Raw genomic sequence first — 24131 nt, 5'->3', positions numbered from 1 at the left:
ATCTAAATGGCAATGTTTCAGGTAATAATTTCCAGTTTCACGGTTTAGATGGGAAAATGCGGGTTACTTCTATTTATTTGAGAGTTAAGCCATTTCTTACTGAGCCAGGTCAGTTTATCTCAAATTTATCATCTAATTTGTGTGTATGTACATACATACTTACACACACAAACATATATATATATATATATATATATATATATATATATATATGCGAATGAAAGATCATATGATTAATCATATATATGTATATATATATATATATATATATATATATATATATATATATATATATATATATATATATATATATATATATATATATATATATATATATATATATATATATACACATATAATTAATTAATCATATGATCTTTCATTCGCATAATATGTGATATGTCATTTAATATCATTTTGACAGAGAAGGTGACCAGAGAAGGTGTCTTGTAAATTAGCTGAAAAATCATGAAATAATTGCTAAAAGAACAGGATTGTAGTAAACAAACAAATAAGGATGTCTATTTAGTGGAATGGAAAAAAGTATTGTTTTCCTTTTTTTTTTTTTTTATTTCTTAGAAAATAAAATTTGAATTCTGTTCATCATTTACTAACCCCAAAATTCTAATGTATGTTTGACAACATACAGTCCACAATGCTGTCTGACATAAGGGTGTGTCTTAAAATAGAAACGTATTTTCTATCAATGTTCTTTTAATATTTGCGTGTGTATATGCCTGCATATTTGTGTACCTGTCAGGCAGACGGTGTGCCTGAACAATGAGTGCCAATGAGGAGCTGAGTTCAGGGTTCACAGCCACGGAGCACCTCAGATGGGATCCAGCAAATCTCCCCCAGGCCTCAACCTATATCAACAAGCACAGAGCTTCTCAGCACTGTAAAACAAACCAGAGGCCAAGCATAATCTATTCTGCCTCGCTCACACTGAGCTAACTCTGAAGTTAACATGCCAACTTGGCTCAGGAGTTTTAGTTGGAGAGAATTTAGATTAAGCAGGAGGAATTCAATTGCAAACTATGCATACATGTAGTGCAGGGCTGCTCTGTCCCTGTATGGTGTGTTTCAGAGTCATTCTAGCCTCCTTTAATTCTCCTTGGCTTCCCCAGCCTCCGACGTCTCCAGCAACCTGGACCCCCCAGTCATGAGTGTTAACATCTGCCGAGATGCTCCGCAGGGGACCTGTAGGATCAAAAACTGAAGTTAATCAATAAATATATAATACCGGGGAGGTGAATTGCTTCTCCATATGTGGGATACACTGTTTTTTTTATATAGTCCCTTGGAAAATAAATGGAATAACCGACCTACTTGTTTAATCATGTAAAAATGCATTTGTGCAGGTTAAGGAAAGGCAGTTCACTGCAGATAGTCCAAACTGTTTTGTTTTTCTGTATTCATGGACAAACATGTATGAAACAAATAAAAACTCCCCTTGAACGGTGTCAAAGTGTGAGTGAAACTGAAAATGGGCTGATATAGTTTATAATATAATACAGAAAAAAAACTATCAAAGATAGTCAAATGCTACGTATAACTGCTAACTCCATTAAACTGTGTTAAACATACTCCTGTATCTCAAACTGTAGGGTGTGACATAATAAAAACAAGCCACCGAAGGAGAATGACCTTTAAACTGAGTAGTCAGTGCCGAGCTGAGACTCAACCCTGCGTTTGTCTGATTAGAACCCGGGGACGAGTAGGACAGAAGTGCAGCCAGGCGTCCTTCTGCCACGCTCACGTTCAAGCCGGCAGCCAGGAGATTGTGTCCGTCAACAGTGACCTGGGCCCTCGACCGAAGTTGAGAAAATGGCCCTTGAATGGAACACAAGCCCTTCAGGAGAAATAAGATCAGTAGAACTGCTATATTTGCCTCTAAAACTTGTCAATGCCATGAATATGTTTTTGATGAAGTGGTTATTGTTTACGTTGTGCTATTATTACCTCCATATTAGATGGCACACCTTCATCACGCAGCCATGGCACACTGTGCCACACGGTTCCTCGCATTTCTTTGGTCAATAATAAACTTTTCATATTTAGTTTTAGTCCCACCTGCTGATCTCCTAGCTGGGATCGGAGGGTCAGTGCCGTTCCTTCAGAGGAACCAACCTCTACCTGCACACACAGTCACAGGTCAAAACTTCGTCATGACAACTTGAATGAAATCGTAGCACATTTCTGAATGTCCCACCTGAACGCTGTTGTCTCCGGGCACTCCTAGTGTTTCCAGATATTTTAGAGTATGTCTGAAAGTACTGTTCCATCTAAGCACCTCAGACATTCTTTCCACTGTCAACACTTGACTCAGCTATCGAAAACATTCAGAAGATTATCAATCAAATAGATTTCCTGGGATCAACAAAAATATCTCAGTCATCATTAATTTATAAAACCATCACTTACCCACACATAAAACTTGCACCTGTAGTTTTATTTATGTAGTCATTTTATTGTCGTATTCATAGCTATTTGATCTCTTACCTTTTGGTTGTGTGCTCCACGGTGTGATAAATAATAGTACGATGAATTTCCATGGTGACGAGAAGCTATTGTTACATTAACAGTTACCGGGAGACCAAGTTTCTTCAACGGGGGGATCGTCTGGTTAAAATAAAGCGTTGCCTCATTTTGGTCCTGAAAATTTTAATTGAAATACAGTTTAATTGATTTAATTTGAAATTGTAATCTAACTCTAAACATTAATATTTCATGTTTTTTTTTGTTTTTCCACACCTTAGTCTTCTTGAGAGCCACTAAAGCGTGTAACTCGGCATCGTCTATCGCCATGCTGACTTTCGATTCGGCAAAAGCTGGATAGACAACCATTGACCCGAAGGCCTGTAACCTGTCCGGACATCCCAGATCCTATTAGACATAAACATGAAATGAAATTGAGATTAAATAAATGGATGAAGGAGCTACTTCTACGCCATGATATACAAAATTAATCTAATCGGCGCTCACGACACTTAACCTGAATAACCGTGCAGTTGTTGTGATACACCAGTGACCCCTGCAGGTCTGGATGTGTCATCACAGCTCCTCTTACAGAGACAGCACATTCTCCCATTTGAATAAGTGCATCGCTGACAAATTGTTGCTTGCCAGCTCTGCCCGTCAGCTTCACTCTGCTGTGTTCAGGTAAAAATCCAACAACAGGAGGGCTGTGACTGAGCTCACTCGCCACTAGCAAATCTGGCCAGCCCTTCGCCCTGAGTCTTAGGGAACCCGTTTGGCCTTTTACGTCGGTGTCGAGTACGGCAGTCCACATACCCTGGGGCTCCCGAAACATCGATCCATTCAAATTGGTCTGGGTGGAGAAGTGACAGTTACTCAAAAATGCTCTGACTGGTAGAAAACAGTATTATTTGTAAATGTGCAAATAGACAGAAGTACTGATGACTACATCAGTGTTGTAACGCTAATTAATTGACAATAATAAGAAAGTGTATAAGCATTGACATCATGGTAACTCAGAATTGAAAATTATTGGGAAGGGTTACAAATTGTGCTTTTATGCATCTCCCGCCCCACCCAAAATCCAATTCTCTACACACTATTTTTCCAGAAACAACTGCTACATTGTATAGCTAAAATAAAACATATAAAAATACCATGGAAAAGTTCGGAACAATAAAATATTGGGAATGTAGATGGAAAATTTTTTGAAGTATTTTTCATACACAAATTCATTGGGAGAATTTATGACCTAATACTGCCAACATACCCAACAATATCAGTGTATTCACGAAAAAGCGATATATTGGTCTGGCTCTACTACTCACAACCTATCACCATGGTAGCCATACCTGAAACACTGGGCATTTGGACTGCAAAGTCCAGAGCCAATGCATCCTTCCTCTGGCCTGCATGACTCTGTCAGCTCGAATGTGGCACGTCCCGGCTTTTATTAACAAAGCCCCGGCCTGTTCGGGGCCTTCGGGAGTGGTCACCTCCACCGCAATCAGCTTAGCGAGACCTCGGCTGCTCAGGCTGGAGAAATTGTGCGTGAGGGTCCCTGAGAGATGTGGAAATCTGCAGGACCGTCCCAGCTCCAAAGCGAGGTTTTGACCGCCCGCCCTCAGAATTGTGTTGATGCTCATTTGACAGGGAGTGACTGACACGAGGCCTTGGATAACCAAGGCCACTGGCTGGACTGTTCCCTATTTTAGTCAAAAAGGGCACGTATATATCAGGAAGGCAATCCCACAGACATAATTCTATTCACACAGGATAACCGAAGCATTATGTAAAGTGCTGAGTGTGTTATAGACCGTAGAAATCAAACAAATAAACAGACCAAGTATGGAAAATCAATGTGCTATAAACTAAGGATGTTGGGCATTTTATTGACACAAAGGAATTTCTTCCTTGACTTGTTTTACGGATAATTGTTTTGGTTAAGATAGACTCATAAAAAAGCAATGAATAATCCCTCCGGCTACGTTCCTTTCAAAGTTAAATCTCGTAGAAAAATTCTATGTATGCTTCATAACACATCTGGGTTTATATAGCATAAATTATGTTTTTGATAATAACAAGATGGTTGTCTCAGTGTGCGTGTTTCACATGTTATGTTAGCCGGAGAGATCGCATGAAGAGGCAACAGCTTTCAATTGTCATAAAAATAAGCAGCGGTTATGGCAAATATTGAAACGATCACAAAGTTTGGAATATATAAACATGTTGATTTAATCAGGTTTCCATACGCCTGAGCTTGTAAACCTCCAAAAACGGGCTTGTTTTCTCACCTGTAGAGCTGGACAGAGGGTGGTCACATTCAAACTGGAGAAAAATTGGTTCTTCTCTGTTGCTGAGGACTTTGAATTTTCAAAATTCCCACTCAAGTGGCAATCTCCAAACTCCAGACCGACCCTTACATCGGGCAGCTGTGAGGCTGAGACGTTGAGGACCACGGCTCCACGGACAGGAAACCCCAGCCTCTGGACAGCGTCTATAGAGTGCTGCAGTGATGCATTTAGACTGAGGCTGGGTTGGCAGGTGAGGGACACCATGAGAGCACCGTTCTGTCCCTCCTGCGCCTGCAGACCGATACTTAGATTTGTGGAGCAGCCAGAACGACTGACAGAGACGTTCAGGGATGTCTGGGGGTGCAGGAGAGTCTGTCGGAGAAATGAATGAAGAGCGATTATAACCGTGACATTGTGCTATCCTTCCGAGAAGTTGATAATAAACTTGTCGACAAGTGTTGTCCGATAGCAATCTCTTCATAAAGAAAAAAGACGCTGCTATTTTATGTCTACAATCAAACGTATGTAAATCAAAATTAATGCGATGAATTGACATACAAACAACACCATTAGTGAAAGAATTGCCAGCTCAAATATTCTTCAAATGACAAAAAAAATCCTCTCTCTATGTCTCTCTCAAATTAAATAGTTACTTTTATATATTAAAATAATCAGTAGTTCTATAACCTTTTAATGATGCATAGCATTTCTAATGACTTGGAACCAAGTGCGATTTCAAAAGCTGGTCTCTCATTTCAAGGACTATAACATCCCTTTGACCTCTTGTTGTGGCGGCACGTGATCCGCTGCTTGGCTTCAGATAAAAGATCTCATTTAATGAGTCTTCAGTCGAGAATTAAATGTTGAATTATGTTTAATTTTGAGAATAGAAGTGTCGCTAAGTCATTTCACAAAAGCTCAATTCAGCTCATGGTCACATGATAGGAAAGGAAAAAATTTTTTTTTTTTTTGAAAAACCTTCACACAGAAGGAAACTGAGTTAAGATTAAATTCATCATCGATAAATATATATATAAAAGACCAACTTGGGAAGCTGGCACTCATTCCAACGTGGTCTTATGACCCATTGTAAGTGTGCTGATTTAATTGATATTCCAAGGGAAAGGGAAGAGTCATCTCATTTGTGAGGATGTCTCTGCTGCTTTCCTTTCACTGGGAAACAAGATTTTGGACCTTCATCTTGTTTCCTCTCTAACCTTCAAATAGCCACATTGCTGTTGGACAAAAACATCCCAGCTGCTCCTTTTTCCTCTACTTTCTTGATTCACCAGGAGAAACAGGGAACACACTTTACTCTCCACCTCAAAACGGACTTGACCGGCTCCTAAAAACAGGCTAACAGTGAGTTCTCTCAGCCCGTCAGTAGCCAGGTTTCGCTGCAGTACGACCCTCAGGGAGGCGGTGGACTTCCAGGAAGCGGTGACATCTATCTGCGCTGTCTGGGCGTTAAAAGAGATCAGAGCGCTTCCAAAGAGGGAGCTGTCAAGGAGCTGAGCTGAACCTCTCAGATTCACTCTGTTTGGGATGATGGAGACAAGAGAGGCCCACTGATGCCAGAAGGTCCCGCCCGCATCGACTTTATGGCGTGTTAGCAGTACAGATATGGTGCATCGGAGGGAGTCCTGATGATTCGTAAAACCAAGCGATCCTTTGAGGCCATCATCCCCGGCGTGTCCATGTACAGTTAGACACGTCTTATGCGGTTCGCCCCTCTCGTCTCTTCTGACCTGCTTCCACGCCAGTCTTCCCGCCCCAGCACAGCGTACAGCCAGCAGCAGACCGGAGCTGACCGAGTCCCAGGATCCATTCACATCAGCCCAGATGTGACACCAGCTCTCCGATCTCAGCCGTCCGGTCACCTCTGCCTTGTGAGTAATGCCGCCGCTCCCGTATTTTAGCAGCCCGTGCCAGCCGTACATTCCAGTCCGCTCCACTCTCAGTCCCGCACTGAGGTCCGTAATCCTGCTACCGGCTACCAACCCGGCCCCCATCACCCACCTCTGAGGCCCGGGCCGGACCAGTAGCCTGAGACCGCACTCACTGGGCACACCCAGATATATCAGCAGCGGCACAGATGAATGACTGAGATTTGCCCTCAACTCCTTTGTGCCGTTATGGCTCAGGCAGCCTTTAGCTTGTGCACTGAAGTTAAAATGAATGAGTGAAAGGCCATAGCAGAGCCTGCTGTGTGGCCTGCGAGAGCGAAATGCTCGTACCTCCACAGGACGGCCTGCCACATTTCCATAGCACTGGGCTAAGAGTCGGTCTGTAGTGGCGTCCCCCGTGCAGTTCATCTGTGAAAACAAATCCCCCGGGCTCTTAGTTTGTTTTTCAAAAGAGAAACTGAAGAAGGAGGAACCTTTTTTTTTTTAGAGGAAAACGATTTTTTAACTGGATGCCTCAAATATAGTATTGTGATGGTATGATATGATGTAAATGACAGCGATAACAATAGTTTCAGAATTTACTGTTTCTTTTTAAAATAGTGTACTTTAATAGATTCTTTAGGGTAAAACTGTATTCTTTAAGGGGTCAGATTTGCTTACAGAGTGCTGTTGTACTTATTACAGATTTTTTCTTTAGTTCTAGGCCCTTTTTTTCCTTTTCCCTCACATGAATATAAGCTAAAATACAAAATGCCCAAGATTAATGGGAGGGAACTTTTCATAACATTACAGGTGACACACAATTAAATGTTGGAACTTGGATAATAATTGAATTTACAGAAGACCCAAATGCTAGATCTCCTGAGACCCGACAACAATAATAACATTCACTTTCATTTGTAATGTATTAGTCACTATCAGAAATCCACACACTGCCATGAGTGAAATATCTATGGTTACCTGTAGGGAGGAAGGAATGAGTCCCTGGAGCTGCTTAATCTGTTGCCATAGAGACACCACCAAAACTGCTGTGCTGTTTGGTGAACCAACAGCGAAGAGGATGTCAATCATTCTCTCATCTCCAATGTGGATGGCTAGTCCTGTTTCCAGACCACGTGTGTCCGTCTAACAGATGGAAAACAACATTGTAAACAAAGTGAAAAATAAACCACAGAAGCTGCAAGTTGCATTAAGATGTAAGAGTTTAAAGTCTATTACCTGATAATATGCTCTGGCCTGAATGGAATCCGACCTGTGTTTCAGCTGGTTCTGCAGCTTCAAAAAGACTTCCCATTGGGGAATGAGATGATTTGTTCTGCCTCCATTAAACTCGGCTTTTAAATGTTTAGTTCCCGCGTGGCCTTCAACAAAGACCAATATCTGGCTGGTGTCTTGGACCCACCTCACCTTGGCGGCACTGCTGTCTGGGACACCTGGTGGAGAAACACCAGATATGAGAGGCTGCTATGTCCTCCGATTGAAAATATAGTGGAAAAACAAAGAATGAGAAAGAATATAGATGCATTTTAATGTTGCACGTATGAACCGTGTAGCAGTGTTACCTGTGGCATTGAGAAGGTGCAAGGAGTGAGTCAGCTGGGTAAAGACTTCACCTGTCCCGTGGGTCCCCAGCTGGAGACTTACATTGACACAAAAATTCTCCGGCCCGGACCGAATGCACAGCCAATCACGGGCCCCGTAAGATATCTCTCCCATCGTGCTCTCTTCGGCCTCCTCTCCTGAATCCTTTAGATGCTTCAGTTCCATGATGTACAAAGTCTCTATCACTCGAACTCTTATTTGCCCTGCGGTGCACATACCTTTAATTTGACACGGCTTGCAAAGTTTTGAAGGTCTAGAAAATCTGAGGTGGTCCAGTCAGACATGAGGATTCGAACAGGTTGATTCCAAAGATCAACTTACATTGTTTGCAAAGGAGACTAGTTATTTCAGATCTAAAAGAAACAACGCTATCAATATGATGCTATCCATACTGATTTGCAAAAGCTGTTCTGATATTATAACATAACATTTGTACGGCTCTACCTTCAATAACGCAGTCAGAAACTCCCAGCGCCCCATCAAATCCCAGCGCTGTGGGCAAAATAGCGAGGTTGGTCAATGAATGTCTCAAGTCCCCAGAAATGGCCACATGGAGACCCCTTGTGCTTTTCAGAGACCCTTGCACCTGGGCCAGCACAGACTCCAGTCCCTGCATATAAATGCCCCGTAGAGACACACTGGAAGGGCAGGAGTCAAAAAATAAACAACAATGATAAGTGTGGTTACTGTCAAGCTTTTTGAACGTGAGGAGATTTTAAACATGACGCCACATCAAATAGCAACACTGACCCGTTGGGTGTTACGTTGGCAGCCAAGTTTACTTGCAGGTTGGTGAACGAAGGCAGCAAACTCTGGGAAAGGTTCAGTTTTAGTCCAAGGTTTTTGTCTCTACCTTGGAGGGAGTGGAACATCTGGACGTCCAGTGTCACCCTGTCCTTCCCGTCAGCCCTCACTTGCACTGAGCTGCTGCCACGACCAGCCACTGTAAAAATATCTGCAGTGGCTTTTGCCTTGACGGGAAAAATGCCCGTGTGAGGAGACACCACTTAAAACTGAAATAGTTTATTTTTGATATTCAAACATTTAGTTTTTCATTGACATTTTGTATTTGATTTATGAAAAAATCTAGTGGAAAGGGGGCTATGACCAGGTGTATGTGGACATTTCAACCAAATACCAGTCAACAAAATAAGAGGCCATAAGCGATTCCTCTGTGCAAGGTAAACAATGCCGGGATGCTGCATTGCGTCATGTTGTACTTTTTAAAGCACGACCTAATTATGTACGAAATGATGCGTCAAATCTTCCTGATTCACCCAAACAACCTACCTCTAATGTTTTGGGAATCTTTGATTTGAAGGGATGTCTGAGAGTAGACAAGAGAGCAACTCGGCCAGATGTCCCACTGAGTCGCACGGCGACCTGCACACAAAAACAAAAAAAGAAATCTGGAAAATGCGAATGCTGATATGAGCAATAACTAAAATTCCCATGCGACTTTATTCACTTGACACTCCTGCCGTTCTATTCTCACTCTTCCTTGAGTGAGATAATCAAAGTCTGTGTTGTTTTTGGGGTTCCAACATACGTCTCCTTCCACTATGGCGGAGGAGGGGAGTTGCAGCTGTAACAGCAATAACAGTTGAACTGGTCACAAGTTTGGCCTTTTCTACTGTAAACTATAATGAAAACTGCTTGAGTACAGTATACATTTCTTTTTACTCCACTGACTGTATAAGAATCACTGCTTTGCCAAACGTCATTCAAAGTTTTTTTTATGCTTTCAGTGTAATTTCACAAACTAAATATAGAATGGAGTGACAGAGGTTTATTTACCTGGAGCTGGTGGCTGACATTTGCTCTAACTTTAAGTTCTTGGTTCGTGGAATTCAAAGGGTTCAGCTCAACTTGACCGAAAGCACTCAGCTTCTCCTTGCCATCAACCCGTAATCTCCCTTGTATACTTTTCTGGGTCTGTAGATGAGTGCACGATGCAGTAATATGCTGTTTAGTACATTGGTGTTTTCACAACTTTGATCAAGATGACATTTCTTATGACCACGGTATTCCATGAATAGGAAAATGCTGTTTTCAGTACATCAGTTATAAATCTGATGTGCTTTCAAAATGCAGAAAAGTAAAATAAAACAGTGAGCATTTAAGTAAATGCTCAAAAAATCTAAAAAAAAAAAACATGCAGAGGTGAGGAAGATATGGAATGAAGTGGTTTAATTAGTTCTTATTCTCTTTTTGCTTTTTTTTCTCTCCGTGCCATCTGATGGGAAAGCTGCTTATTTACCTCGTTTCTGGACAGGGTTACGCAGATTTCCGTGTGCGACGGTAAAGTTTGTGTGCTAAATGGATGAATTAGTGTGGAGCAAACCTGGATGTGATGGAAGCAAAGCACAGTTACAAGATAGTAACAGTGAAAAGGACGAGTTAATGATTGAACTTAACATACAAAAGGACTTGTCGGTTGGTAGCCGATGGTGAAATTGTGAATGACTTCTCTGTTGCTTTGGAAACCGGCTCTTGACTCTAGGATGTAGAGGCCTTTAAGGAGGTCGATAGTAAAAGTCTCCCTGAGGAGAAGACTCGGAGGAAAAGTCTGAAAGGGCTGTCTGTGCAAGACGAAACTGCTATTAAAATCAGCAGTAGCCTGTATATTCTTTGTGAAAAAAACAAAACAGATCTAAATAAACAGAGTGTATTCAAGGATTACATACAAAACATTGCCACACACACCTAAACTGGAGCATTGCTATTTTTTGATACACCTCCTTATCCTTCCTCAGCTCTTCCAACCTTCCCTCCAGCTCCAGCTCAGAGGACTGATTCTTTGGCTCCGACAAGGTCATCCTCAGTATCACTTGTCTCTTTTTTAACTTCTGCATCGGGACAGAATTGGGCAGATTTATGGATGGGAACATCAAAAAGCAGTGTGTGAAATGAAAATTTCACGCTGTAGCGTTTAACTCGATACAGGCGCTCCACAGACGTTGCTGCATGTCGCCGCCCACCTTGTCAACAGTGTTCAGAGCAGTGGTGAGGCTAATGTTGCGCTTGCCGTAGCTGGAGGACACCAGCAGGGTGTGGCTGTATTTCAAGGCCTCCAGAGAAATGTCTCCTGTCAGGGGATCCGTCCACGGCGAGCTCAAGAAGCAGGAGGCTTTAACAATTCGCTTTCCCATCATGCCCCACCCTCCTGCCTGGTGGGGGATGGAGCAGTCAGAAGGGTAGAATGTATGTAGAAAATAGTGAACAAAACAACTATAATATTCTGTGTTACCCTAATATGAAAATAACCATCACTCCACCCCATTGAAATGCCTGCACAAACCTCTTGACCCCTAACATTCAAGCGCTAGTCTATTATATACCAAATCGGTCCCTATACAAGACTACCACCAGGTTACGCCTAAGATCCCCTTGAAAATTACCATTTTATTATCATTTAAAGAAAAAAATGTATTTGTTGATGTCAATAAATTATCTCTTTCTCTCCTAGAGTCATACATATAGTAATGATTGCATTATTCGACAAACAATGGGGATCGAAAAGCCTGACACAAAGGTGGTTCCCGTACTTGTAAATATGTGACAGCCGGTGAGTAGAGCTTCAAGCGGCCCTCCTTCTCCCTCCCTCTGTCTCGGTAGGAGCTCTCCAGGATGAGGTTACGGATGGTCAGCCACTTACTCGCCGTCAGCTCAGAGGTGAGCTGCAGTGTGTGGCGCTGGTGCTGGCGCAGTTTGTGGACAGTGTAGATGTAGAGCCACGGTGTGTCCATGTTAAATGTGCCTGAGCAATAAAATGTTGATCAGTGTGCATGTTATAGCCTGCAGAAAATATAATTCAGCTTTATAATTATTTGTTGGTCCGGTATATAATTTGTAATTCTTTATGTTAATCAACATTTATTCTCTGTAAAGTAGTTGCTTATGGGCACAAATGTAAGGAGCATGACATCATTTGACATATGTTGATATATGAACTATCTGTAAGAATAAAACTTATTTATAAAGTGTAATATTATAAGCTGATACTAAGAATTGACTCAAACATTAACACAATAATAATTCAGTGGAGAAGCACATCCTAATTTATTATCAGTTTAAAGAATTTAAAGATTTTGTTTTTCTGTGTACTGGATATTGAATATGGTCATGCAGAAACATGCTTTTTAAAAACTAATTTGAAGCTAAAGTGCAACTTATATGTTTGCAATCAACCAACTACTTACAAATATCGGACATCAAATGAAACACTGTAAACATGTTTCATTACCATCTATTTTCCTTAGATTTCAATTCAAAAACACATGACAAGCCCAAGATCCATTTCTTATTATTTAAATTTTTATTAAAGTCCATGTATTTTTTGTTTGCTTTGATAGTCTCATTACTGTTCCTACTAACTATTGTTTTGCTATATATTCAATTTTTTATTTCATTCCATTGTAGCTTTTAGTCTCTTACAGCGGTAGTGTTTTAGAGTGCCCTCGAGAAATAAATCCACTCCATGTGTTGAAGCTGATCATACGTTACAATATAAACGGTGATACATTGTATCTTTACTGCATTTAGAGACCAACCTTCCCATTTCTTCAGCGGGGTGTTTTTTGGAGGGGTTTTCCAATGCAATCCAGCCACCAGCGGCATCAGGTTGTTGTAGTTTATTTTGAGGTGAGTGCTGCTCTCGGAGCCAAGGTGTCTCAGGAGAGAGTGCATAAGCTGCGTGCGGTAATTCAAATTTTTCTCTGGAATCTGGAAAGTGAACTGGAACATAAGACAAAGCATGGAGTAATTTATTTTTGTATGTTTGTGTGTTTGGAATGTGGAAAAAAGGCCCTTTTACAATAGAACTGCCGCGAATTGAATATGAATAGGAGATCAGATTGGAAAACCAGGTTACCTCCAGTGTGTAGCTGGTGTGATTTAATGTGGACTGGTTTTTGAAGGACTGACTCAGGAGCAGTGTGCGTTTGTTGTTCATTTCATCCCAGTGTTTGCCGTAACTCATGTCCAAGGACGATTTAACGTGGCTGGGGCTTTCCTCATGCCTGAGGTGTAGCTGGGAAGGGCAAGAGGAGCAACGGACCTTTCAGCCACAGTAATAAATTCACCCTCCCTGTCTGGAATCAAATTAAATTTGTCAATAAATAATGTATAATAGCTGAAGAGCCTGCAGTTACCTTGTGGTTGATCGGATCGGTGTTAGAGCAGTAGAACTCATGATCGGCTCTCATGAGGTAACTAAGGTTTGAATGTCTCTCACTCCTCAGTCTCTGAGATGTGTAGCACTCCTGATGCAGATTCCGGGCCTCACCTCAAGAGGTTAAAGGTCAACAAAAGCCAATAATGGTGATGACAAATTTTGGGGGGGTTTACGAGTCTAATCTGAATGTGCTTTGACTTTGTATAGGAAGGAGTAGCACAAACGGGACTCCAGTAGAAGTACATCAAACAAAATGGAGGAGAAAAGTAAACAATGTCACTTGTAATATGTAAATATATAATTATGTAATATTATGATGTATATATTATAATTATATTGTATAAATATACATATATAAATCGAATTATATATTTATTTAATACATAATTGTACTGTGTATTATACAATAATATAAATAATTAAAACTATAATGTATAAAATGTGTCTCTAACAATGAATTAATTAAAGAATTGCCCCCCCCCCACACACACACCGAAATAAAATAGAATTTGATCTTGTGCAAAATTAATGATAACAGAGCATGTTTCACAGCCTTTTTTGTTTCCATCTCAATCTGTTGCACCCATTCAGATCAATTATGTTTGGTCTCTCACCCCCCAGGCCATATTTGAGCCGCAGGGCGGAGCTCCACAGAGAGCCCTTCTGCTCCATCAGCCCCAGCAACCTGCTGCCAACCACACCAGGTAAGAGCATCTCTGCCTCCACGGAGTACTGTCTGCTGCTGCTGTCCCACCTCCGCTCCAGGGCCACTGAAGAAACAAACTATTTATGACTCTATGGAAAAAAAAAATCTGCAAGCTGATACAGAAGCAACACATAAGCTTTAAAATGTCAAGTGAAAATAAAGCTACTTTTGCTATTTGGATACATGAGTTTGATACCTGTAAGCAATGCAGTTTCTCTAAAAAAATTCCTCAGTGTGGCAGAAAAACTCGTCTTTCTTCCGAGTCCACGGGTAATGTTTGCAGTTAAGATCATGGGATTTTGATCGGTGTCCATTTTGGCTTCGAAGTGGTAGCGCACCCTGTGCTCTGACGCCTGAGTGTGCGTGTCAATCAAACCCTGCAGAGGACCCAATAATGCACATATTTTATGACTGGCGAAATTACGTCAAAGTCGACATGAAACCAACAGGAAAACGATGATCTGACAAACCATGATGTAGTAATGAGCGCCATCAATCAAGAGTTCAAGTTTTCCCGTCTTTATGTTCCTCTCTTGTTCTAGTTGCCCTGAAAAAAGTTAAGATATTTTCAGCACGACACCCAATACAAGCAAACGTAAGTCAGGATTCTGTTAGTGTTGCTGATCTAACCTTGGAGGAGGATGGTTTTCAAAGGATGGGTGACCCTCAGCAGGAGTCTGTGAGAATTGAAGGCCAGATCAAAAGATGTGTCCCGGGGGATAGAAGACTGAGGGGTTGCCAGGAGGAAGTGGAGTGAGGCCTCTCCTGGAAGCCAGGAACCTCTCTGACATAGATGATGTTGTTATTGACATTAGCTACTACGGGAAACCAAAAAAAAAAAAAAAACATTCTGGAGCTCTGAAAGTCATAATCAGAGCTTTGGATTTCTTCACACCTGTTGGAGCAGTGAGTAGGCGGCTTCCAGCAAGTAGTAATGGAGGCCTCTGTCAAGCTTCAGCAGTCTGAGCGAGAGGTACATTGGTCCCGAGGGGGGGACTGGAAATCCAGCAGCAGCATGGGGATAAGAGGCATTGGAGCAAAGCTGCCAGCCAACCATCTTGGACCCTGCCAAGAGAGATGTTTCATGATGAATCCAACAACTAAAATGTGATCAAAGTGGTGTACGGACATCCTTGCAAGGGGGCTCAAACACCCGGCACTTACAGGTCTTCGGCGTGCAGCTGGTCTTCTGGACTCGGCTTTTTGGCCCTTTTATCTCGTCTCTGTGGTCGCCGCTTAGCTGGAATACTTGGGAGCTGGGGACGGTGAATATGTGTGTCAACCTAATGCAAAAGTTTAAACGTTTTCCCTTTCAGCAGTCTTTATTAAACTTCTGTACCTAAGAGAGATGATATCCATGACATCCTCAGGTGTGTTAAGAGTGACCCGGAGATCCTGGCCCTCCTGCAGATGGGCACTTCCATCCAGACTTGTGGAGCTCCTAAGTTCAGACATCCACTCCACGGTAGCCTGACCCAGTGCACCATCGACCCCCATCCTGGCTGAGAGGCCTACATAAGCACTGAGAGCACAGAGCAGTTAGGTGCTGATGCAGCTAGAAAGTCTTTAGAATAAGAGTTATGTTTAGCAGAATGGATTTACTTGGGTTTGATGTAACCAGTGAGGGAGAAGTGAGAAATATCTCTGTAGTTTGTGTTGCCCTTCAGGCGAAGTGAAAGCAGAGATGTCATGTTGATGCCCACTTTGATGGGTAAACCAGACAAAGATGGCAGAACCAGCTCATCTGTCATCGGAACAGCCCTGTGGTTCAACTGAACCTCATGACCCTTGGAGACAAAGAGGAGCATTAGAGGGAAATACAGCGCGCTGGTAAATGAGAGGGCAGTCAGCATTCAACCATGTCAATACCTTGAGCAGTTTGACAGCCAGTCCTGCCACACTCAGCGACAGCTGCTTGATTCGATTGGAGAGATCCTCACAGGTAAACACACTGAGCTCGTTGCCAAACACCTTCAGACCAACCCAGCACTTTGGCTTATTCTCCTCCATATTCCTCCTCCCAAACAACTTGGAAACACAAAGAAAAGAATTGATGTCCCAACTCATCACCACTACTGGCAACAGCGTCCTCTTCAATTTCCAATATGGACTGCATTCTTCAGCTATTAAGCATCCCCATGATAATCAGTTTTCTCTTAAGGAGCTTAAAGAGCCAAAACCTCAACATCCAAAAAGCCATATAAAATAATTTTTTCCACAAATCATACTTGGTTACTCGGAATAATCCGTAGCCTTTATTGTCAGCAGATATGTCAGGGAGAATTTTCTTTTTTCTCTTCCTAACAAAAATCCCAGCCTTTGATAGGATACTGCTTACAACAGGGGCTGGGAATTACTTTAAGTATGTGAGCTTAGAAGAGTTGAGTTGTTTCTAATGTAATTTTTGGCTCTTTGATGGCCACGAGAAATTCCATCTCCCGCCAGGTCTATTGCTTTACTTTACTTTCGGGGGGGGAGCGTCCCTCCAAGTGTATCAGTATTTAACGAATGCAGTTAAAAGTCCAAGGTGATTACTGATTCCAAGCCATAAAGCAAAGATGCAATACAAATGGCCTCTGCAAACAAGGCCCACCAACAGATCTGATCTTTGGTCTTATCCCACATGACCAAGTTTACAATTGATTACAATTTACGGCACACACCCCTATGATAAGACACGAGCCTACTGTCTTGCAACCTATTCTGTGACCTCACCATGGCCCTGGCTTGGTTCAGATAACCGTTGGAGCTGGATAAACACATGTCTCTCTCTCCATTGAGGCCTTCATCTGTTTTTCTCCTCCTCTTCCCCGCCTCTTTGGACTGCACGTGCTTTTGAGTCGGGCTAGCTCCATCAAACTTAGGGGTCCCGTGACCAAAAAGATCCTTCAGGAGCGGCTCGGCGTTTTCAACACGAACATCCATCTACAGATAAGGGATCCGATGGAATTTATTGGAGATAGGTGCCAATTATTTAAACAAATACAATAAATAAACATGAAATTCACCTCCAGAAGGTTGCTGGCTCGACCTTGAAAGTACACTGTTAGGTTGGCAGAGACTGACCTCGGGAGAAATGATTTGGGGGAAAAGACCACAGATGTTTCCACATTTGTAATTCCCATGCCTGACAAACAACAAAAAGGAACTGTTAGATACATATAGTCCATCTGTTATTCCATCGCCACGATCATCATTACCCTAACTGGGTAATAATAATAATAATAATAACTGTGCAAGAATTACATATGCTCTGTTTGATAGTCAAAGTGAATAATAGCGTTAACTTTGAATTATTAAGGACAATGAAAACATAATTCCAATTGCCAACGATTGCAAATCAAAGCAGGCGCTACCTGAGGCAATAGTGTAGTCTGCATAAGAGGAATACTTTAAAAATTCAGCTTCGAAGTCTCTGCTGATTATGTCATCAGGGAGTGAATCGATGAGTGTCTGCTTCATGGGATCCTCACTCCTTAGGACACTTGTCAGGTGACTCCACACGTATGAGCCAACTGCAAATACAAAGGCGTTAAATGAAAATCTCTCTTTGCCGCTGTTCAGCAGGAGATGTGTCAATCTGTTCAAGAAAGCAGTATGTAAGAATAAAAGATTTATCAGCGGGATGAGGTAAAAAAAATCATGAAAATTAAAACGGATTCAGTGCTAAATGAAAAAGTGTACAATAAAATTCAACATCTTACAAATGCCCAAAATTTAAATTTCAACAGCACATTACTTCAACATGTCATGACATCTATATTTAGTTCGATGCAAAACTGTTTTCAGCCTAAATGTAACATCTGCTTGATGCCTTTCACTGTCATATTTACATCTATATAATAATATATATAATTCATGTGCTTGTGAAGTTAAATTATCAAGATGTTATTACTGGTTTCCAGTTGTTGTAGAGGTTGCATGAAATCATCTGATTTCTTCGAAAACACACTGAAATCAGAGAAACGTCAATACTGTTGCCCTCAGTGAGAGGTTTTTCACACAATGTGTACTTGTCCTTTTAATAGTTAACGCATTTTACTGGCAAAATTTATGACAATATCTTAAGACATCTAATTGGTTTTGCTTGTTTATCTAATTTATTTCACAGCCCGTATCAGTACTGCTGTCAGCTCCAATTTTACGTCGGGCTATACAATGCGGGTGGTTGAAAAATGCGCATTGCTTTAAAGGCTTTATTAATTGGATTTCATGGATTTTTTTTTCGACCCTGCGTGGAGTCTTTCCTTGTCACTGCTAAACTCACTCAAAGGAGGAGATTATCTGGACAATCCTTCTACAAACCATCTGCTGCAACACAGACCTTGGCCGGAGGTCTCATTTCTCAGGGTCATCTTCACCGCCTCAAACACGTTCTGGTTCGGGCAACGCATGAGCTGCTGGTATGCGGCGATTCTGACCTCCGGGTCCTCCTGGGACGAACCATACAGCTGCAACAGCACAGATCTCTGAAAGAAAAAAGGAAACTGCTGTCAGTCACTGATGACCCACTCCTGCTAATTTCCTCACCTCTTCACCTCCATCTCATCCCATCGTGCAGCAGTTTTAACTTTGTTCAAATATTTGGCTTCACAAAATAACGTGCTTTGAAGATTTACAATGGGACACAGCGATGCAGCAGAGAACAGGTACACATGAGTTTACATAAAATAGAAAAACACATCATTTCTTCAAACAAAAGTTTATTACATCTCTAAAACTTACATCGGCTGAGCAGCAGAATCGTCGGAAGGCATGTATGGCGGCGAGTTTCAGCTCTGGGGCCGCGGAGTGGCTGCGTGCACAGCGATTCAACAGAGGAATGAAGGCAGGAAGGGACAGACCTGAGTTTCCCACCGATTTCAGCACGTAAATAAGCTGTCGGACCAAAATATAAACCATTTTTAGAAACCATTTCTATTTAAAGCTTTCAGTACAAGAATCATAGGTCTGATATTCAAACTCAGAATAATCTATATAAATGGAATATCATCTGACTATGATACTGTAAACAGTGTTTTTATATACCGTGATTGGTGTTTCTGCTGTTTAGTTTATGATTAAGAACATTCAAATAATTTTTCCATCTGTATTGTGTTTCATTTTTTCCTGACTGACTGATTTTAAAAGCATGAAAAAATGGAATGAGTTCACTGCAAAAGGCTCTACAGCAAAATTTGAAAAAAACAAAAAACAAAACAGAAATTACTGGATCTTTTCCAAATGGAAGACAAAAATCAGGAGTATGACAGTCCATCTGTACAGCAAATTCTTTATTGGCACCGTGTTTCGAGTACCTCTTTCACTCGAGTGGGCGCTTCCTGGCTGCACCCTCCCCTCAAGCTGTCCTCCAACCTCTGAATGAGGGTCTGCACCGGGGAAAGGTCTCTGCAGGTTGATGGAGACGACTGGCACAGTTTATAGACCAGGGAGGAAGCAGCCAACAGGGCCTTGGATCTCATCGCTGGCACTTCAACCAAGGCCTGACACAGACAAAACAACTTAAGGTGCTGAGCCAAGGTATAACACTATTTTCATAAAACATGTATAAATATGGGCAAATGTGTGATTACTGAGGCAACAACCGCTCATCTAGATGATTCCAAAATGGTCTCTTTTTCATTCTTTATAGGGAAAAAAAGGAAGTCATCATTCTATACAGGGAGATTTTCCTACATTGATGGAGTGGAGGATCTGTGGCGATGGATGAGGGATGAGTGCGATGGTGGTGAGGAAAGACTGAGCTTCTTCTTCCTCCAACTCTTCATTCTTCACGAGATCCGACAACAATGTAATGCAGTTTTCAGATCCACAGGCAGGCAACGCGTCCAGCAAGGGCTGCCTGTCCAAAACAGTGAATAACAGCATTTAATTCCGTTGCTCAAATTTGACCTATAATGTGTAAACTTATTGAAACATTTCAAAAAGATTTACGCTGAGTGTGTTCTTTTACATATTTTTTTTTCTCTGGGCTGACTGTTTTCAAGTGTTAAATAAGGGAGCTGACAGCCCTCGTGCTTTTAGATGAATTGCAATATCAACGTGCTGGTTGGTCCACCGCCACGTTTCTAATTTCATCACATTTACTGACAACCTTTCAACATTAATGTAATTTCACGGTAGTTGAGTGTGACATCTCTGAAAAACCAAGACGCCGACGCCAGAAGAAGACACCAAAGTTCAAGCTGAAATATATTCCATTTAAAAAAGATCTGAAATGGAGGGAACACCAACCAATCATTTCTGCACTTGAAAGAGGCTTCCTGCCAAAGTGTCTTGAGCTGAAGTAAACTCAAATCTCTCAGCTGGAAAGCCAATTGAAGAAATAGCCGTGAGACCTAGAAGTGAATGAAACACAGGGTCATCAATAGAGTGCAGTGTGACGATACAGTCCAGACCCAAGAATCTAAATATGTTAACTCCTCTCCATACAGGCATTAGTTCTGGGAATTTGTGCTGCATTGTTTAAATTTCTATATGGATATCAAAAAGTTCCTCAGAATATTGTGATCATTTTTTTTATTTTATTTTTTTACATATTTTCCTGATACATGCTGTATTTGATGCCTACCAGTTCTGGGTCTGCAGTGAGGCTGCACAACATCCTGGCAGTTTGGCCGGCTTGATGAGGTGTGAAACCCTTTCCTGGGCTTGAAGCTCCTTCATTCTCAAACTGCAGATCTGTTTGTATGCCGTTCTCTAAGGAGTCTGCGGGGCCAATTAGGAGAAGAAACAAGGCTATATTTACACAACGTCAGTTCACTCAAGTATCCACCATCAAGAGCATGACAAGTGCAGTTGACCTGCTCGCAAAGCTGTTCCTGGCTGGGCTCTGAGCAGAAGCACTGTGGACACAGTTTGAGTTTTCACCAAACCTGCACTTTTGGACCATGTTGCTATGGAAACAACTTCAGTACAATTGACCTCCTCCATAACTGTGGGACCGTGACGTTGGTTACACCGTAGGTCTGATTGCACAGCCTGATGACAAAACGGGGGATACAGATGATCATCTGCCATAAAGCATGAAACATTATTATCCTACATTTTACAAATGTAAACACATAACTATCTAAAATGTAAAATGAATTTCTCATTTGGCCCTGTTCTGTTTCTAATTTTTTTCTAATTTTTTTTTCTTTGTGATGGATTGTCCTTTGCTGAGTGAATGCCTGGGGACCCAAAATGGAGATGAGGCGATTTATTATCCTTCTATTTTCTACATGATTTAATTAATTTAAAAAAATTTTAAAAAAAGTCATACATTTATAAAAAAAGAAAACAAATAAAAAAAATGTGTTTGGTTAGCGAGTGATGTGTTAATCAAATGATACCAAACAAAGATTAGTTTTCAAATATTTTCTCTAATTTTTGCAGTCAAATATTAGAATCTTTCTATCTAGCAGTACAGTATATTGTTTACAAGGGCTTTAACTCACTGCATCTTTTGTTATAGCCACTGAATGGGGCCAGAAGTGTGCCAGGCGGGACTGCTGGCACTGTTTCAGGTCCCTGTTTTTCAGCAGCAGTTGTCCCCGTCTCTCATACCTGGTAATACAAGTTCCATGCACATCGGTCTGAGGACGAAAACCATTGATGCACGGTGAGATGCAGATACATGACAGTTCCGTGTGACCAAGTTACTAATATGCCAAAAGTGAGTCCAGATCATTGTTGTTCAGGTCCCAACTGAGTCATTCCGAGTCAAGTCCTCAAGATGAGACATGCAGCATGGAAGTTTGATACAGTGGGTTTCACATTCCATTCTTATAAAGACAACTATTCCAAATGTAACTGGATGGCAAAATACCAACACGACGAATTGATAAACAAAGAAAGGGTGTTTTTCTTTTTTTTTTTCTTTTTCTTTTTTTTTTTTAACAATTTATATTCTGTGCTGCCAGTGCTCCTGTGGCTGAACAGTAAGTTGGATGAATTAACACAGTATATGCTGGATTGGTCATGTTACTGCAAAGTCAAATTCTCATTCAATTTCCACTACAGACTCAATGAACCACAAGGGTAGCTGACTACTATCAAGTCTAGACTTACTTTTCTTTTTACAAGCTCAAATATCAAACACATCTGTAGGTTGTTTCATCCCCGTGTATGATTTTCAGACTGCAGGCTGTGCACATTAGAGTTTTTGAAGGAGTAGTCTTTAAATGCAATGCATCAGAGCATCAAAATGTACAAGGCGTAAGACTCAAGTCCAGGTGAAGTCATTGGTGTTTAAGTAAGCTGAGTTGCAAGTCTAGTATAATTCGGTCGGCTTGGGTCTGAAGTCATGAGTTTTCTGACTCAAATCCTGGAGGTGGAGGTTATAAACACATTGATCTGAATACATCAAAAGGGCTGAGGAGCTCCAGCCCTATTTACTGATTTATTACATGATGCGTAACCTTATCAACCCTCACCTCTTTTTCTAATTCATGTTTAGCAGCGGTGTGGGAGGTCTGGAGCATGCTTAGAAATGCCCTTTTAATGTTGAGGGCCCACACCTGCTCCCCCTCCTGGAGACACAGGACTCTGACCTTTCCTCCTTGGAGAGAAAACTTGAGGCGGGTTCTCTCTAGTGACTCCCTGGGAAACAAAAACACCAGATGAGCCCCCTGAGACACAAAAACACAGACGAGTGGAGCATCTGAACAGAGTATCACATTCATAGGAAAAACAGTGGTAACATTCCTAAAGGACCGGGTCGTAAATGCAATCCGAGCACATTGAAATTAATTTATATCTACTGTGTATTACCTCAAACTTTTTAAGCGCTGTACAGAGTGTTCCTTCAGAGGGGACAGACGCTTTATCTTTGGATTCCTAACCTGTTCACATTAAAAATTTTACCACACTGATATTCACTTCATGCATTTTGATCACGGCAATGTGAAAAATAATGAAAAGCTCACCTGCATTATGAGATGACACTTGGAAACAACGTCAATATCAACCACGCAGTCCAAAGCCAAGCCGTTTCTGCCGACGTTGGAGCCATGCAGGCTTGTGGTAATTGTTGCGGTATACCTGTAGGTATACCTCACCCCTTTCTGGTATGAGAAGTCAGAGTGAGGAAAATCTATGGAGGATCAAAACATGGCAATCATTAGGATCAAAAGACAGAATCCTTCACTGGAATGCGGAAAATCTATTACTATGATCTGATATGTACAAAAAGCAAAATAGTGACTCCTCACCGGCACAACTTGAATCACAGAGATTGGGCTTCATCTGACTGCAGTCACCGACTACACAAAAAGATATACGTTAAAAAAAAAAATGCAAATTCCTAACAGGAACGGTTGTAAAACCAAGTAATAGTCCCACCAGTGATGGCTCAAAGTCATGGATGTCATCTTGAATGTTATTGAATTTAAGTTCAATGGAAAATGAAATGCTGCATAATAAAGACAATAATACTCACCACATAGCAGGAGAAATATAATTGTAATATACAGCTTGTAGTAATAGTTAGGCAAGGACATGGCCATAGTAACCCCAAGTCAGCGCAGGTCCGTCTGCCTCCGTGCCCCCACATGAAAGCCGGATGAAAACCAAGCACTGTTCGAAGCCACTGAATGACCACGCTTGTATGTGGGCTTCCACAGCGACCCATCCTGCTCGCGGCAACCAATCAGGAAATACCTTCCAAGCTGGAGCTACAAACATTCACTGGACCAATCACTTCATACGACGCGGGGCCCCACAAAAAATCTTACACCCCCATTAACTTGGGTGCACACTCAACATACGTAGGTAGGCCAAGCACTAACAGAACACTTTCTTGATTTCAAAAAGTATAACCTCACCATGTATTATCCAGGGGTGTCAGAACACACAATGCATCTTCGTACAAACGACTCATATCCTACGTCATCACGCAAAACAATGGATAAGTGATATTAGGCGATTTAAAAAAGTGACACCGACAAGGGACACTGTCGATTTCTCAGTTTTCTTGGCTAACCTAT

The 24131-nt window shown here is 41.5% G+C and overlaps 1 protein-coding gene across 1 annotated transcript in view; it reads right to left on the bottom strand.

Moving 5' to 3' along the window:
- Window positions 1-23651, bottom strand: part of apoltp (apolipoprotein lipid transfer particle homolog) — a 36703-nt gene extending 13052 nt beyond the window's left edge. Inside the window, exons 1-52 of the mRNA XM_086173128.1 lie at window positions 23585-23651; window positions 23358-23408; window positions 23073-23239; window positions 22918-22988; window positions 22581-22746; window positions 21603-21740; window positions 20967-21144; window positions 20735-20871; window positions 20398-20501; window positions 19840-20005; window positions 19461-19646; window positions 18889-19041; window positions 18488-18632; window positions 17520-17678; window positions 17172-17290; window positions 16879-17088; window positions 16033-16191; window positions 15766-15950; window positions 15503-15685; window positions 15328-15419; window positions 15057-15228; window positions 14794-14945; window positions 14634-14710; window positions 14360-14540; window positions 14072-14227; window positions 13435-13568; window positions 13155-13313; window positions 12835-13018; window positions 11830-12041; window positions 11263-11451; window positions 10988-11130; window positions 10704-10863; window positions 10542-10625; window positions 10079-10216; window positions 9750-9866; window positions 9572-9664; window positions 9032-9252; window positions 8726-8919; window positions 8242-8484; window positions 7898-8112; window positions 7640-7804; window positions 5990-7087; window positions 4773-5144; window positions 3897-4184; window positions 2996-3331; window positions 2755-2886; window positions 2503-2655; window positions 2213-2329; window positions 1963-2136; window positions 1648-1852; window positions 1046-1200; window positions 754-866 (exon numbers count right to left, since the gene is read on the bottom strand). Coding sequence (XP_086029254.1) covers window positions 754-866; window positions 1046-1200; window positions 1648-1852; window positions 1963-2136; window positions 2213-2329; window positions 2503-2655; window positions 2755-2886; window positions 2996-3331; window positions 3897-4184; window positions 4773-5144; window positions 5990-7087; window positions 7640-7804; window positions 7898-8112; window positions 8242-8484; window positions 8726-8919; window positions 9032-9252; window positions 9572-9664; window positions 9750-9866; window positions 10079-10216; window positions 10542-10625; window positions 10704-10863; window positions 10988-11130; window positions 11263-11451; window positions 11830-12041; window positions 12835-13018; window positions 13155-13313; window positions 13435-13568; window positions 14072-14227; window positions 14360-14540; window positions 14634-14710; window positions 14794-14945; window positions 15057-15228; window positions 15328-15419; window positions 15503-15685; window positions 15766-15950; window positions 16033-16191; window positions 16879-17088; window positions 17172-17290; window positions 17520-17678; window positions 18488-18632; window positions 18889-19041; window positions 19461-19646; window positions 19840-20005; window positions 20398-20501; window positions 20735-20871; window positions 20967-21144; window positions 21603-21740; window positions 22581-22746; window positions 22918-22988; window positions 23073-23239; window positions 23358-23408; window positions 23585-23651 — 9368 coding nt within the window. The remainder of the gene's footprint in view (window positions 1-753; window positions 867-1045; window positions 1201-1647; window positions 1853-1962; window positions 2137-2212; window positions 2330-2502; window positions 2656-2754; window positions 2887-2995; window positions 3332-3896; window positions 4185-4772; window positions 5145-5989; window positions 7088-7639; window positions 7805-7897; window positions 8113-8241; window positions 8485-8725; window positions 8920-9031; window positions 9253-9571; window positions 9665-9749; window positions 9867-10078; window positions 10217-10541; window positions 10626-10703; window positions 10864-10987; window positions 11131-11262; window positions 11452-11829; window positions 12042-12834; window positions 13019-13154; window positions 13314-13434; window positions 13569-14071; window positions 14228-14359; window positions 14541-14633; window positions 14711-14793; window positions 14946-15056; window positions 15229-15327; window positions 15420-15502; window positions 15686-15765; window positions 15951-16032; window positions 16192-16878; window positions 17089-17171; window positions 17291-17519; window positions 17679-18487; window positions 18633-18888; window positions 19042-19460; window positions 19647-19839; window positions 20006-20397; window positions 20502-20734; window positions 20872-20966; window positions 21145-21602; window positions 21741-22580; window positions 22747-22917; window positions 22989-23072; window positions 23240-23357; window positions 23409-23584) is intronic.
- Window positions 23652-24131: the final 480 nt, after the last annotated feature.

This window comes from Fistularia commersonii, chromosome 25 (assembly GCF_037954325.1).
Source record: "Fistularia commersonii isolate RoL2024-O1a breed Wild chromosome 25, RoL_Fcom_v1.0, whole genome shotgun sequence".
NCBI lineage: Eukaryota > Metazoa > Chordata > Actinopteri > Syngnathiformes > Fistulariidae > Fistularia > Fistularia commersonii.
The sequence above is the reverse complement of the archived record's forward strand: the minus strand, read 5'-3'. Positions and strand labels throughout refer to the sequence as shown.